This window comes from Ceratotherium simum, chromosome 2 (genome assembly GCF_057802395.1).
Source record: "Ceratotherium simum simum isolate JZ-2026a chromosome 2, ASM5780239v1, whole genome shotgun sequence".
NCBI lineage: Eukaryota > Metazoa > Chordata > Mammalia > Perissodactyla > Rhinocerotidae > Ceratotherium > Ceratotherium simum.
Window position 1 is genome coordinate 97,363,290 of NC_141901.1, and position 15,242 is coordinate 97,378,531.

General features: G+C 54.6%; 1 protein-coding gene across 1 annotated transcript; it reads right to left on the bottom strand.

Moving 5' to 3' along the window:
- Positions 1-683: 683 nt before the first annotated feature.
- On the bottom strand, positions 684-2,702 carry FOXD3 (forkhead box D3). Its single transcript, XM_087417002.1, has one exon. The coding sequence runs from the start codon at positions 2,164-2,166 to the stop codon at positions 739-741; it is 1,428 nt and encodes a 475-aa protein (XP_087273128.1). The 5' UTR covers positions 2,167-2,702; the 3' UTR covers positions 684-738.
- Between the last annotated feature and the right edge of the window lie 12,540 nt (positions 2,703-15,242).

The following is a 15,242-nucleotide window of genomic DNA, read 5'->3' on the forward strand; positions in this document are numbered from 1 at the left end:
CAAAGTTTGAAAAGGTCATTCCTTGAAAGTTCTCAAATTTCTGGGAAAGATAAAATGCAAATACCATCTAAAAATCTTGTCATTTACCTCAGACACCTAAATAAAACACTAGGCTGAGCATTTTAAAAATTTATTTACAAAGTTGTGTACAACACGATGGAATAACATTTAGAATACCATATATATTCATTCATATATAAACAGACTTTTATAATAGAATGACACTTTGCGCCTTTTGAAAATTTTTTTTTATATTTAAAATCTCCCAAGGTCTCTATACATTTTTTTCTCACATAAAACTGCGGAGAGCGAACCTTCAAAAAAAATGAAAGTTCAGAGCTCTAAATCTACTGGATTTTTTTCTTAAAAAAATAAAAACCCCAAAAGGAAAGTCAGTAATTTTCATACAAATATGTACAAAGAATTTCCCTCCCACCCCCACGGGACTGAGAGCAGGCGCCGTCGGGGTACATTTTTGGAACATTCCGTTTTCGGTTTTACCTGGACTGAAAGCTATTCCCGGCGGGCGCGCGGTGACTTTGCTCCGCCAACCCAGGTGTGCGCGAGAGGCCGGAGGCCGCCAAAGGTCGGTGTTGAGGGGTCAGGGGAGGAAACGGAGGAGAGGCAGAGTCCCGGATGGGGCAGGGGGGCCGGGACCCCGGCGGGGCGCGCAGCCTGGCAGTGCGGCCGCCGCCCGGGGCCGCCGCCGGGCCCTGCGTCCCGGCCACCAGCGCGTCCCTATTGGGCCGGCCACTTGGCTTGCGCGGCGGCGGCGGCGGCGGCCGAGGCTGCGGGCTGCAGGAACTGTCCCGAGAGCGGCACGCTCAGGATGGGCGCGATGGTGGCCGTCGTCCGGCTCAGCGACAGCGGCTGGTGCGTGGCCATGAGCGCCGCCGACTGCACGGTCCCGGGCGGCCGCAGGAAGGGCTGCGCCGCGCCGCCGGCCCCGCCGCCCCCGGCCACCCCGGCGCCCCCTGCGCCCGCCGCCGAGCCCCCGGGCGCCGCGGGGCCGCCGCCGATGATGTTCTCGATGCTGAACGACGGCCGCGCGCTCGGCTCCGACTTGATGAGCGACGCGGTGGAGCCCGCGGCGCCCGCCGTGCCCGCGGCCGCGGCGGCGCCCAGGCTGTTGAGCTGCAGCTGCAGGCCGGGCCCCAGCTGCGAGCCGAAGGCGGCCGCCTTGCGGCCCAGCTCGCCCGAGGGCAGCAGCGGCACGGCGGGCGGCAGCACGGGCGCCACGGGCGGCAGCGCGTACGGGTACTGCAGCGCCGCGGCCGCCGCCGCCGCCGCCGCCGCCGCCGGGTGCGAGTAGGCGCCGGCCGCGGCCGCGGGGTGCAGGCCGTAGGGGCGGCCGTAGGGCCCCGCGGCGCCCGCCGCCGCCGCCAGGCTGTAGGCGCCGAAGCTCTGCATCATGAGCGCCGTCTGCTCGCGCAGGTGCTCCTGCTGGTGGCGCTTGAAGCGCTTCCGGCGCCGCAGGAAGCTGCCGTTGTCGAACATGTCCTCGGACTGCGGGTCCAGGGTCCAGTAGTTGCCCTTGCCCGGGTTGCCCGGCTCGCGGGGGATCTTGACGAAGCAGTCGTTGAGCGAGAGGTTGTGGCGGATGCTGTTCTGCCAGGCGGGGAACTTCTCCCGGTAGTAGGGGAAGCGGTTGCTGATGAACTCGCAGATGCCGCTCAGGGTCAGCTTCTTCTGCGGGCTCTGCAGGATGGCCATGGTGATGAGCGCGATGTACGAGTAGGGCGGCTTCACCAGGCTGTTCTTGGGCTTGCTCGGGGCCAGGCCGCCCGCCGCGCCGCTGCCCGCGCCGGGCCCGCCGCCGCTCCCGCCGCCCTCCTCGCCGCCCGCGCCGCCCTTGCAGCCGTCGGCCTCGGACGCGCCCGCCTCGCCCCCCGGCCCGGCCCCGGCTCCAGCCGCCTCCTTGGGCAACGCCAGGGGCTGCTGGTGCGGCGGCTGTGGCTGCCCGTGGTGCGGCGCCGCCGGCGTCACCTCGTCCGCCTCGTCCAGGCGCAGCTCCGGCGGCCCCGCGGGGCTGTCGCAGCCCGCGTCGCTGTCCTTCTCCTCCAGCCCGTCGTCGCCCTCGCCCACCACATCGATGTCCACGTCCTCGGCCGTCAGCACGGTCTGGCCGGACATGTCGCTGGCGCTGCCGCCGCCGGAGAGGGTCATCCCTCCTCGGGGTGGGTGGCGGCGGCGGGGAGGGAGCGGCGGGCGACGGGGGTCGTCAGGGGCTGCCGCCGAGCTCGGGGAAGGGGGTTGGGGCGCCCCCGGAGGATGGGGGACGGGGCGAGGGGCGGGGGCGGAGGTGGCCCGGGGCCCTCCGGGCTCGGCTCACTCCCGGCGGCCCGGCATCGCGCGGCGCGGGCGCCGCCGTCCGCCCCCCGCGGCCGCGCTCCGCCGACTCCTGCTTCGCCGGCGCTCGGCACTAGGCGCTGCTGCCCTCCGGCCCCGCGGCTCTCCGCGCCGCGCCCCGCACTCGCGCGCCGTCCTCCGCCTCCGGCCGGGCGCGGGGCGCCGGGCCCCGGGCGGCTCGGGAGGGCGCGGGCCGGGGCAACGGGGGGAGGGGTGTCGGGGCCGCGGAAGCCCCGGTAGTCGAAAGTCCCGTTTTAAGGACTGGCCTGATAGATTACTTTCTACTTAAAGATCCAGCGGGAGGCGGGGCCACGTGACCGCGCGTGACGTCAGGGCCGCGGTGGAGCTGGCCAAACTCAAGTTGGTCCGGGGAATTGTCAACAAAGGGACGAGGGACGCGCAACTCGGCGCCGCGTCGCGCGCCAGCATCCCGCGAGCCCCGAGGGCGCCCTGCCCGCCCGGGACCCCAGCTGGGCTGGAGCGGGCGCGGGGGTCGAGGAGCCTGCGGGCGCGGGCGCGGGCGGCCGGGTGCGGGCGAGCGCGGGCGTGGGCCTGGGAGCGCCGGCGGGACCCCGCGGCCCTGCCCTCCCCGCCCCCTCTCCCTTCCCCTCCCCCTCTGCCAGCGCTCAGTATGCAGGGACTGGGCAACGTGGAACGAGATTCCCATCCCGTTTTTTTTTTAAAGAAAAACTTAGTAGTCTGTTTTATTTTGTTTTTGTTTGATTCTCTTTAGTTCTAAAGAGATTCTAAGATTCTAAGATTCTAAAGATTCTCTTTAGTTCTAAGAGCTGCGCGCCCGGCTCCGTCTTGCTGATGAGATTTCAGACCCCTCCTGCCTCTGCTCCCTCGGCGGAGACCCTACCGAGGGGACGCGCTCCCCTCCCCCCAAAGCCAAACCCAGGTCCTGCCTTGGCTTTCCCGGCTCGAGGCGGGCGTGTTTTTATACATATGTATTTTCCTCGCGGCCGAGACAGCCTCAGCTGGGGTTCCCGAAGGTCAGAAAATGGCTATTGATTAATCTATTAGAATAGTTGCCGAGAGAAATAAAAACGACGTAAAATAACAGGGAACCTATAAATAAAGAAGCCGTAACTAGCTGCTCTGAGTGGTTAAACGACTTAGCATGTGAAAAAGTCGGAAATGAGGCGCTGGGGAAGGATCCGGGATTGGCAGCGGCCTGGGTAAGTGGAGTGGGGCCGGGCCGGGGCTCCGGCCTCCAGGTGGGACGCTGCACCTGGGCTGGGACGCGGGACCACGCGGGAGCGGGCGGAGTGACATCCTGGGAGCGGGGCGGCCTCGGGCGCGCCGCGGGCCCGGCTCTCGGTTGCTGCTAGCTAATGTGGATTCTGTCCTCTTAGGTTTAGGTAAACCTCCGAGACTGAACTTCCGCGGAAACCAACCCCAGATCCGGTGGAGGAGGCGGCGAGGATGCGCTCCGTGCACGCCGAGTTTCCTTGGCAAGGAAAGTCAGTGATGGTAGGAAAGACTGTGGGGATTTAACTGAGAATAGGAGGGGAAACCGCAAACAGACCCCGGTGCGAGGCGGCAATGCTGGGCCGCGTGGACCTCGCACCTCCGAATCGTGCTCCTGACCCGGTGAATCCGCGATGCGCCACCTCTTTCCCCCGCATTTTTAGGCCGCCTTGGAGCGAGCTGCAAGCGCCTGCGGGTGTGGCAGGCTCCAGGAACCCAAGCCCAGTCTGTCTGCTGAGGCCTGGCAGGGGATGCCGGCCTCACCAGGGGAAAGAACACAAGGGGCGGAGGTCTGAGAGAAAACAATTAGTGAGAGATTCACGGACGACACTAGGAACCTGGTGTGACTCCTGGTGGACAGTGGTGCTTCTGGGTCCCTCAGTCTGTTTCTCTCCCCTACGACCCCTCTTTCCTTGGCCTACACACACACACACACACACGCGCGCACACACACAATCCGTAAACTTACTTCATTATAGGCAGTGCGACACAGATTAACTTTCATCTCTGTTAGATAATTCCCAGGATATAACACTAGCCCATTGGATCCCCACTTCGCAGGATGTTCCTGGTTGGGGCTGGGGGAGGGTGGGGGCAGTTACTCCATCCTGAGATGCCGGCGAACCTCCAAGGATTTTCTATATTTACATGATCCCCTGGTCGCGCCTGACCCTAAAATGCGTCTGAGTTGATTTCCGCAGCTGCACCGCTTTGTGGCCCGCAGGCTCCGAACCGTTCACAGTGCCGTCTAGACAGCCTCCCTCGGAGGCGACTGGAGCGGCGAGCCGGCTGCCCGTTGCCCCCGGCTGCAGAGGCCGCGGCTGCCACTGTCCGAGCAACCCAGTAATTACAAAAGCAAGGTCGGAAGGACAAAAGATGAAACCGAAATTTACAAATTCAGAACTTCCTTTGCTCAGCCTCGGTTGTCCAGCCTAGAGGCAGGCGCCAGCCGCAGCGCGAGGCCCACCGCAGCCCGGGAGGCTGGGCCCGCGTGGACGCGTGCACGTGGGTGTGCGCGCGGGAGGGTGGTGGCCCCTGGGGCTGCCCTCGGCAGTCTTCTTGGAAGTAGCCTCCAAATGAGCCTAATTTGGATTCCGCCGCCCGCCAGAGCTGGCGCTCAGGACTCCCTCGGCGCCGCTGGTCGCTGCCGCTCGCCCTCCCTCGGCCAAGACCTGGCCTGCTCCGTCCACTCCGCGGTGTCTCGTTGGAACCTCCCTGGGGGAAGGGGTGGGGGTGAACCACTCCCAGCCGCCAGTTCCGTTTGTTGCGCTTTTTTCCTTCGACACAATAAAAGTCAAATTAATTGATTCATACCATTAATTACGGCGCGTAGCGTGAAAAGCAACGCTTCCCCTCGGTTAGAGATCTATTGTGCTAATCTCTTGTTCAATCAGTGTTACCATCTGATGCCGGGGCTGGCCCTTACAGAAACTTTTCGACTCGATTAGCTAAATGATGAGACGTGCAGGACCCGCTGGCTGCCGCCCCGACGTCCCGCGCCCGCGCCGGCCCAACCGCTTCAGATCGATTTCCCGCGGAGGCGGCGGATTTCCCGCGACTGCTCGGCTGGGGACCCGCGGCCGTTTCCTGCTTCTGCGGCCACAGCGGCCCAGGCGCAGCTCCCGGGCGGGACGGAGGCGAAGCGGCGGCCCCGGTGGGAGGCAGGAAGGGTCCCGCTGCCCTTGCCGCGGGGTGCCGCCGGGCGGAAGGGCCCGAGCCTCGCGGGCATGGACTCTGGGCCGACTAGATTCCGGGCTAAGTAAAGCGTGTTTGCCGCGTGGTTGCAGTTTGCATCTAAAAGCCCACAAGTCGTCAGTTACCGCCAAACTTTAGGACAGAGAGATGGAAGAAGCGAGACAGAGGCAAAGAGAAGGTGACACACTAGTAGGGGGATTGAGGGAACGGAAATATGGGGAGGGAGAAGTAATGTGGATAAACATTTTCTGAGTCGCAAAGGGTTACAGGGGAAGATGGAAAGAGGGGGAACGAGCGCGCGCGCACACACACACGATTAGTGTGAGAGTGACTACTTGGGTCACAGCAAGCCAACTTCCCAGGAGAGACTTGAAGATGGCAGCCAGCTGTCTCACCTGTTCAAATGTTTGAAACGTTTCAGCCAAAGGAGAATGGAATGAGGCTCCCTCCGTTTCTCTTGGGGCAGGCAGAGTCCGTGGTACCCAGCCAGGGAAGCCACCAGGACGGGCCGTCGTGGACGCGGGTTGGAGGGGACCGAGGTTCCAGCAACAGGAAACAAGGAAAGTGGAGTCCGGATCGATAGGAAGGAAATTGAGACGTCTCCGGGAAGGGGAGATTTAGTGTGTGCGTTCTGGGGGGTGAGATGGAGGGGGAAAGTGAATGGAACAATTTATGACGGAGAAGGGGAAATTAATGACGACTCAATTTGGGTTCTTAAGTGGTCATTACGGGAGGAGGGCACGGTGAGTGTGCGAGAGGCTGGGAGCGGCCCACCGGACCCTCGCCAGGCCCCAGCGAACCCGAGTGCCCGCTTCCTCCTCCTTGAAGTCAGAGACTATGCCCAAGGCCTGAGTAAACCGTCGGCCCGATGTGAGAGAGAATCACCATGCCGGCGCGTGAGTGCGCTTTTCTCACAATCCGGGGAGATGGGACCAGGTTCTGCGCAGTGGGGGCGCGTCCCCCACGGAGAGCAGCCACCTCTCTCTATTGCAGAGCAAACAAAACGTGGGTGGAGCCCGTTTGGAATATACCCCTTCCCCCAACCCCCAAAGAACCAAAGTCGGCTCCTTCTTGACAATCTTCATAGATTTGTTAAACTATTATCAGCCTCGGCCTGGCTGGCCACCACTGAGGGAGGTGGGAAGGGCTGAGGTGAAACCCGGATCCCCAACCCACCCAGATTGTTTCTATTCCCAAGTAGGTGGGATTTTCAACTCACTTCCCACCATCCTTGTGTACCTCTCCAGATCTCTTCGCGTGGGGGAAAAAAAGAAGCTAATTTAACGTTCTTGTTCGGATTTGCATCTCAAAACTTCATTTTCAAGGTGTCCACCACTCAGGGCTTTGCCAAGACGTGCCTGTAAATGGCGAGAGACCAAAGGGAAAGGAGAGAGAGAGGAAGAGAGAGAGAGAGAGAGAGGGAGAGAGAGAGAGAGGATGGTTTCGAATTTATTTATATTGGAAATGTATAAACATCCATTCTGTAAAAGGCAACACGTTTAATTAACGATGAGAGAGCAGTTAGGGGCAGAAAGCTAGTAAAATTGTGTGATAAATTTATGGCATTGTTAGCGTGCTTTTAATTATGGCTATTATGTTAATTATTTCACATTAGCATGGAGTTATCAGCAGCATGTCAGATTTAATCAAAACGAGCCTTTCTCTCGAAAATTGTTCTTCTCATCCGCGAGGAGAAAGGTCCTGGGCAGGATCGGGGCTTAAAAATGACTTGGCATTGAAAGCTCCAGCCTTCCCGACACGGTTTGGTGCGATGCGGCCGGCCCGCGTCCGCGGGGTCCCTGCAGGCTACCGGCAGCTCGCCGAGGAGCTGAGGGCCGGGTTTTTAGGAATTCACCATTTTCACCCCCTTCGGAGCCGACACTTCATCATACGGGATCATTCTGTCAAACAATATGATGCTGCTCATTTTTATCTGTCCCGCTTTGCAAAACCCCCATTCAGCCCGCCGAGGAGCAACAAAAGCCGGGGAGCGGCGCGGCGGCCACGGCTCCGCGCCCCAGAGGAAGGCGAGGGGCCGGCGGGCGCCCCTCGCGCCCGGGGGGACGCGGCCTGCAGGCCCGCGCCCAGGTGGCGGGTCCTCGGGTGTGGCCGGCGGACACGCCTCCCCCGGGCCGCGCCGCCTCGGCCTCCCCGCGGGCGCGGGGCGGGGGCTCCTTTCCCTCCCGCGCGCGGCTCGCCCACCCGGGCCCCATCGATTTCTTAATCACTGCCGATCGATTTATTGGGAGCAAATAAATAGCCCGTTTGGGGAACGTTTCAATTGGTGGCGCGAGGGTCGGGGCGCTGGGGCGGGAGGGCGCGGGGTCGGACGCGGGCAGGGGCCGGGGGAGCGGGGCGCACAGGCCGAGCGGTCACCCGGCGCCCCTCCCGGCCTCCTCGGGGGCTCGGCCTCGCTCCCCGCTCGCTCCCCCTGCCGGCGGGGCGGGCACGGCTCAGGCTCGGCCCTCCCACCTGGCCATGTCCGGGCAGGCTCCCCGGGAACTGACTGCGCCATAAAGTGGCCCCTCGGGCCACCCAGCGGCCCCGCGTCCAGTCCCCGGGTCCTGCCCGAGGCCGCTCGGCCCCCGCCCTTCCCGGGCCGGGCTGTGCACGCGCCAGCTGTTGCCTTATTTTTAGCGCCATTCCATTCGCGCGGTTATATTTAACTTGGTCCCCTCCTCCGAGGAGGTCGCTCGGACATCGAATTCTCTACATGGCAGCCCGGGCCCGCCCGCGCGCCCTGCCTCAGGGCAGTCCCTCGGGGGCAGACTGGAAAACCCCTGCTTGAGAATCTCTGACATCCCGGAGCTCGGCGGGGAGAGGCGAGGCCGAGAGGGTTGGTTCCAGCAGAGTCCTCCCGCCCTGCAGACCCGGGGGGCAGCCTGGGTGGGGGGGGAGCCCGAGGAGGATTCCGCCCTGAGGGAAGGATTCTCCGCGGGGAGTACGGGGTCCATTTCCTACTTATGCACAACCCAGACCGTCCAGGTGACCTGAAGACTTCTTACAACTCTGCCCTTCAGCGAGTTTATGATTTTTGTGTTCTTGCAGGAATCCCCTCTCCTCCCTGTCCCCGAACACACCCAACGGGATGCTTAACACTGGAGTTCTATGTTGGCTCCTCTGTCCAGCCCAGCCTTCCCTTGACAAATTCTCCAGGAGACCATGCCGTTGGCTCAGTCACATCCTGGGGAAGGACCCACTTGGATAACACGTAGTAATACACACTTTATTCACTGAGAAGTTCAAACTAAATTTACGAGCAGTGCAAAAGCCACGTGCTAAAGGTACACATACAGGTGTGACATGACCTGGGATATTGAAACACACTTTTTATTTAAATTCTTCTCTTTCTAACACTTTTAAAGAAATGCCTTTCTTAACCTTGGGTCCAAAGTGGGTATTTCTGGCTGCCGCTTTTTGTAGCTCTCCCTACAATGTGTGGGAGAGGGATGGAAGCCATACTCACAGCTGAATTCAGGGAGAGAGGATATATAAGTATAGGTATATTTATTCATTTACTCATTTTTTTTTTTTTGTTAATACTTGGTTGAACAATTCTAGACTCTGCAAAGTGCTAGGGAGGAAAAGAAGAATGAAACTCAAGGTTCCAGGGTGGCATGTACTGTGGCAGAGGAACACAGCAGGAGGAGGGCCTTCTCCCTGGGTGGGGAGTGAGGAGGTGGAGCTTCCCGGGGGGAGAAGATAACACTGCCCAGCCAGCTCTGACTGTAGGGGTGTTCAGGGAAGATGAGGGAGAAGTAAATGGGAACCTGGGATACTTCAGGGAAACAAAGGACTAAGTTACCTAACCATACCTCTAGATGGCTGGAGGGTCTTGGTCTCAAGGGCAGTGGGGTCACGAGTGCGGCCAGGAAACAGATGAGAGTTGGAAGGAGGGAGAACATACAGTATAAAAATAGAACTTTGCTTAGAAATTTTGTCTAGGTCCAGCATGACCTGTGTTAGATTACAGGGAAGTGCTTTGACTAACTCACGGGGGAAATTTAATTTTTTTTTTAATTTATTTTTTCCCCCAAAGCCCCAGTAGATAGTTGTATGTCATAGCTGCACATCCTTCTAGTTGCTGTATGTGGGACTCGGCCTCAGCATGGCGGGAGGAGCGGTGCGTCGGTGCGCTCCCGGGATTGGAACCCCAGGCCGCCAGCAGCGGAGCTCGCGCACTTAACTGCTAAGCCACGGGGCTGGCCCACACGGGGGAAATTTAAAAGGGAACATAGGAAAAAGGAAAAGGATCCTAGGGAAGAGACTGACAGGGAGAGTCTGTTGAAAAGGCTGGCTGGTAGACCAGCTTCTTTTCTCACCTAATCCTATTAGGTCATCAGGGGCCAGGCACTGGAACTGCAGGGTAGATAAGACGGTAGGCTCTACACGCAGAATGTAACTTTCACAAGGCAGGAATTCTGATCCATTTTGTTCACTGTTGTATCCCTGGCCTCCAGCCAAGCACTCCTGGCGGGAGTGGGGCTCAATATGTGTGGGTCAATGACTGAACCAGTAAGACATAGCCCCACTCTGATGGGTGACTTATTCAAGAGAGTCCATAGTTCAAATGTAGTGCGATGAATTATAAATACTCACAGAATGTTACAGGAGTGCAGAGTAGACATACTAACTCTGCCTGGGAAAGAGGAGGAGTGTGTAGGAAGGTTTCCTGAAGGAAATAATGCTTGAGCTGTCTTGAATGATGAGTAACTGCTGTTAGGTGGATGGAGAGAGGAGTGGAGTTCTAGGCAGGGAACACAGCATGAGCAAAGACAAAGATGTACGCAAGACATGAGGAGCAGAGTATAGTTTGATATGACTGGAACAGGAGGTGGGGGATGGCTGGAGTTGATACTGGGGAGGTAGACAAGAGTGAAATCATACAGATTCCTGAATATTGCCCTAAATTTAGAGCCTGACGCTGATAAGGAGCCACTGAAGGGTTTTAGCTTTTTGATTGGCATGATCAGAGTAAAGTTTTGGAACGATCTTTTGGGGGCGTGTGGAGGATAAACTAGAAGGAGTAAGACTGGAGATAGTAGAGAGGCTATTTCAGTTATCTCAGTAAGAGATGATAAAGATGTGACCTAAGTTATTGGCAGCGGGACTGGAGAAGAGGGGATGAATTGGAGAAGGATTTAGGAAGTAAACTTGATAGGACTAAGTGTCTGATTAATAAGGGACAAGAAATTCACAGTGACTCCCAGATATGGACTTTGGGTGTCTGGAGGAACTGTTGATATTGAGAAGGAGATACAGATGGAGGAACACTCTAGTCTCTTGCTTCTCAGCACAAGACTGAGGCATGACTACCCAAATTATCTCCTTAAATGTCAGTCAGAGCATGCCAGTCACTGCCCTGATCAAAACCTTGTTGTTCACAGAAGGAAATCCAAACTCTTTAGGAAAGTATTTCAGGAGTGCCGTGATCTGGCTCCAGCTTACCTTCTAGTTTCACTGGCACTCCATGCTCCAGCCACATGGACTATATTCCATTCCCAGGACACACCATGAACTCCATCGTATACCAGTTGTGTGACCTCGAACAAATTCCTTAGACTCTCTGTGCCTTATTTCATCATCTATAAATTGGGCATAATAGTACCTTCCTTATGGGCTTGTTGTAAGGATTAAGTATACCCAAATACTTAGAACAGGGTTTGACACATAGTTAAGGATCCCTCCAAAAATTTTTTTTAATGAATTGTGTCTTTGCAATGCCTTTCCCTGTTTTCTGACTGAAAGACATAGTCCCAGCCTTCTAGGAGTTTTCAGTTTCGTTGTGAAGAGTGAGAGAGGCAGAGATTGTAAGCCCTTGAAGGCAGAGAGTGAGAGGCTTAGATTATTATTATTTTTCTCCTGAAAGTGACTATTATAGAATTTTGAGGGGCCGGCCCCATGGCTTAGCGGTTAAGTGAGCGCTCTCTGCTACTGGCGGCCTGGGTTCGGATCCCGGGCATGCACTGATGCACTGCTTCTCCGGCCATGCTGAGGCCGCGTCCCACATACAGCAACTAGAAGGATGTGCAGCTATGACATACAACTATCTACTGGGGCTTTGGGGAAGAAAAAAAGGAGGAGGATTGGCAGTAGATGTTAGCTCAGAGCCGGTCTTCCTCAGCAAAAATAGGAGGATTAGCATGGATGTTAGCTCAGGGCAGATCTCCCTCACACACACACACACACACACACACAAAAGAATTTTGAGCAGGGAAGTGATGTGACTGGATGTGTGGTCTAGCAATACCACTCTGTCATCAGTGTGGAGGACGGACTGAAAGGAGAAGATGATGAGCTCAGTTTTGCATGCACTGAATTTGAGGCGCTGGAGGAATTTCTGAGATAATTAGCAGGAGGTAAGAGTCTAGAGCAGTGCCGTCTAATGGAAACACAATGTGAGCTACAAATGTGAGCCGTGTGTGGACTTTTCAGTGTCTAATAGCTACATTTAAAAAGGTAAACAGAAAGAGAGGAATTGATTTTAATGATATATTTTATTTAACCAAATATACCTAAAAATATTATTTCAGGATGCAATGTGTATAAAAATTATTGAGATATTTTCCATTCATTTTTTTCTGACTGTCTTTGAAATGTGGTGTGTATTTTATCCTCACAGCCATCTCACTTTGAACTAGCCACATTTCAAGTGCTCCACAGCCACGTGTGGCTAATGGCTGTTGTGTTGGACAGCTCAGGTCTAGAGCTTCAGAGAGAAGTCAGGACTGCAAATAAAGACTTGGGAGTCATCAGCATTCAAGTGTGATAGTTCAAGCCTTGAGAGTGTGTAAGCTCAGCAAATGGAAGTGTGTAGGAAGAGGTAAAGGCCAAGGGGATATCAGAGATGGGAGAAGGAAGAAGAGCCCATAAAAGAAAGTGAGAAAATAAAGAGAGCATAAATTGGGAGCAAGTACTATTGTGGAAAACAAGCAAGGAACAGGGACTTTTGAGAAGATAAGAGTAGTCAACGGGCCAGCCCGGTGGCGCAAGCGGTTAAGTGCGTGAGCTCCGCTGCAGCAACCCGGGGTTCATCGGTTCAGATCCCGGCCGTGCACCAACGCACTGCTTGTCAAGCCATGCTGTGGCAGCATCCCATATAAAGTGGAGGAAGATGGGCATGGATGTTAGCCTAGGGCCAGTCTTCCTCAGCAAAAAGAGGAGGATTGGCAGATGTTAGCTCAGGGCCAATCTTCCTCACCAAAAAAAAAAAAAAAAGTAGTCAACAAGGTCAAGTGTTTCTGAGATGTATTCTTATTATGTGTAGTCGTTATATAGCTATTATAAGGTTTGGCCATCTCTGATAGGAATTGTTTAAATATAAGTAGATTGCTTATTCAGATTCTGGTGAGACAATTGTTAAGAGTAGATACCATTTCTTCATTCTGTGCCTAGTTGCAAAATGTTATTGTTTGATTTCATGAAAATATGCATATTGCCTCTTTCTATGAACTTGTGCCATAGTCACAGTGACCAAAATGTTCATTGCTGCTTGCCTGGAACAGTTCCAGTTTAGGCCAACTTTTCAATTATAATTATATCTAGGATCTATTTTATTCTCAGAAGTCTCCCAGTTTGGATAATAAATTATCTGATCGCCCCGTACCTAGTAGACATAACTTCCAACGCCTAGAGCATACTCAAGCTGCCCGTCAGATTTTCTACTTGTAGAAGGAGAAGTGCTTAAAACAAATGTAGGTGCCACTTACTATAGTTGTAATTGCCTCCCTGTTAGATCAGGGCTTCCCTTTGCACTCTCCTGAGATGTGCTGAAGGGCAATTGAAGCAGCATAACCTGCCGGGGAAGACCGTGACTGAATCCTCTTTGAGGTCCAAATTACATCTGTACATTCCCATCCCATCCGTACCCCCAGGAGGATGAAAGTCATTTAGTAAGCCCCTGCTGTGTGCTAGGCACCACTCGTCAGCTGTCACGCTGTGGCGACTGCGTGTGGCTGTGACACTGAGAGCTCTGCCAGCAGGATTCCCAATGCCAGCAGGGTCACTCATGGTGGACCGTTTTCAGCGGAGCTTCCAGACTAGACAGACTAGGAAGGAGGACATGGCCACGAAAATTGGCTATGAAAATCCTACAAGTAGCAGCAGAACATTGTCTGATACAGTGCCGGAAGGTGAGAGGGTGGCGCAAGAAGATGGGGTGGGCAGGGTTCCGCTCTGCTGTCCACGGGTGCACTGGGAGTTGGAATCCACTTGACGGCACTAACAACAGCAACTGTGCTAGGCGCTCTCCTATGCAATTTACTTGTATTTATTTAATCCTTACAACAATCTTATGATGCTGTAATTATTCGCATTTTGCAAGTGAGGAAGGTCTACCAGGATTTAAGCCGGTGCATCACCCCCTCCCCGCCATGCTCCTAACCACTACATTGCACTGCCCTGTGATATCCGCTTTCTTTTCACCTGCCCTTCTTTCCCTTCCTCGTCCCCAGTAGCTTTCTCACTGGCATCCATAACTGAATTAAATCTTTGAAAGGGACATATTGATTAAATGCTTCTATAATTTTAATATTAATTATTTGAATGATGAAAGATAATGCACAAAGAACAAATAGAAATCTTTATTGTCTAGTCCTTTCAGTAGAGTTTGATATTTTACTTTTTTATGGGAAGAGAAGATATGTGTCAACCATTTTGTGCTATTTTCTTTTTAAAGGGGTCATAGTATTTTTTTGATAATTGATTTTTGAGAGCTTCTCAGAACAGGCAGTCTTTAGGAAAAAATGAATACAGAATTTTTAATAACTACTTCTAATTATTATCTATTACTGCATTATCCCCAAACTTAGCAGCTTAAAATAACAAATACTTATTTTCTCATAGTTTCTGTGGATGGAGAATTCAGAAGGGGCATATCTTTATGGTTCTTACTCAGTATCTTCCATGCAGATACTGCAGATGAACTGTGGACAGGGCTGCGTTCATCTGAAGACTTGACTGGGGCTCACTCCATCACTGTTTGCCATGTAGGCCTCTCCATAGGACCACTTAAGCATCCTTATAATATGGCAGGTGGCTCCCCAGAGCAAGTGATACATGAGGAAAAGCAAGGCAGAAACCACGTCTTTTATGTCATAGCCTCGTCACGTGCTATCACTTCTGCTGAGTCTGTTGTTCACACAGAACAACATTGATGCAGTGTGGGAGTGCGCTGTATAAGGATGTGAGTACCAGAAGGTGGGGATCATTGGAGGCCATCTCCCGGGCTGGCTACCACGGTCTACTCTCTGGCTCCCTATGATTCATGTTGCTCCCATATACAAAATATACTCACTTCCTCCCAAGGTTCCTAAAACTCTCATGCCATTACAGCATCACCTCAAAGTTCAGAACCTCATCATATAAATCAAGTTCAAGTGTAGATGAAACTTCTCAGATGTAGTTTCCATAAGTACAGTTCCTTTGATCTGAAGACCTGCAAACTAAAGAGACAATTTTTCTTCTTCCACACAACAACTAACATATAATGGTAAAATAGGTATAGGATAACTGCTATACAAACACTCTTATTCAAAAAGAGGGAATAGGAGAGTCACCCAAGAGTGACTAGTCCACAGCAACTCTGAAACCCAGTTAGGCACAGGTTGGCATTTCCTTGATTAGGGCTCAATGCCCGAGAATAGCTCTCCATGGCTCCCGGCTCTGCATTTTGGATTTTCATTTCCACCCTCCAAGTCATCCTTCCTTTCTCATGAAAGGTAGCT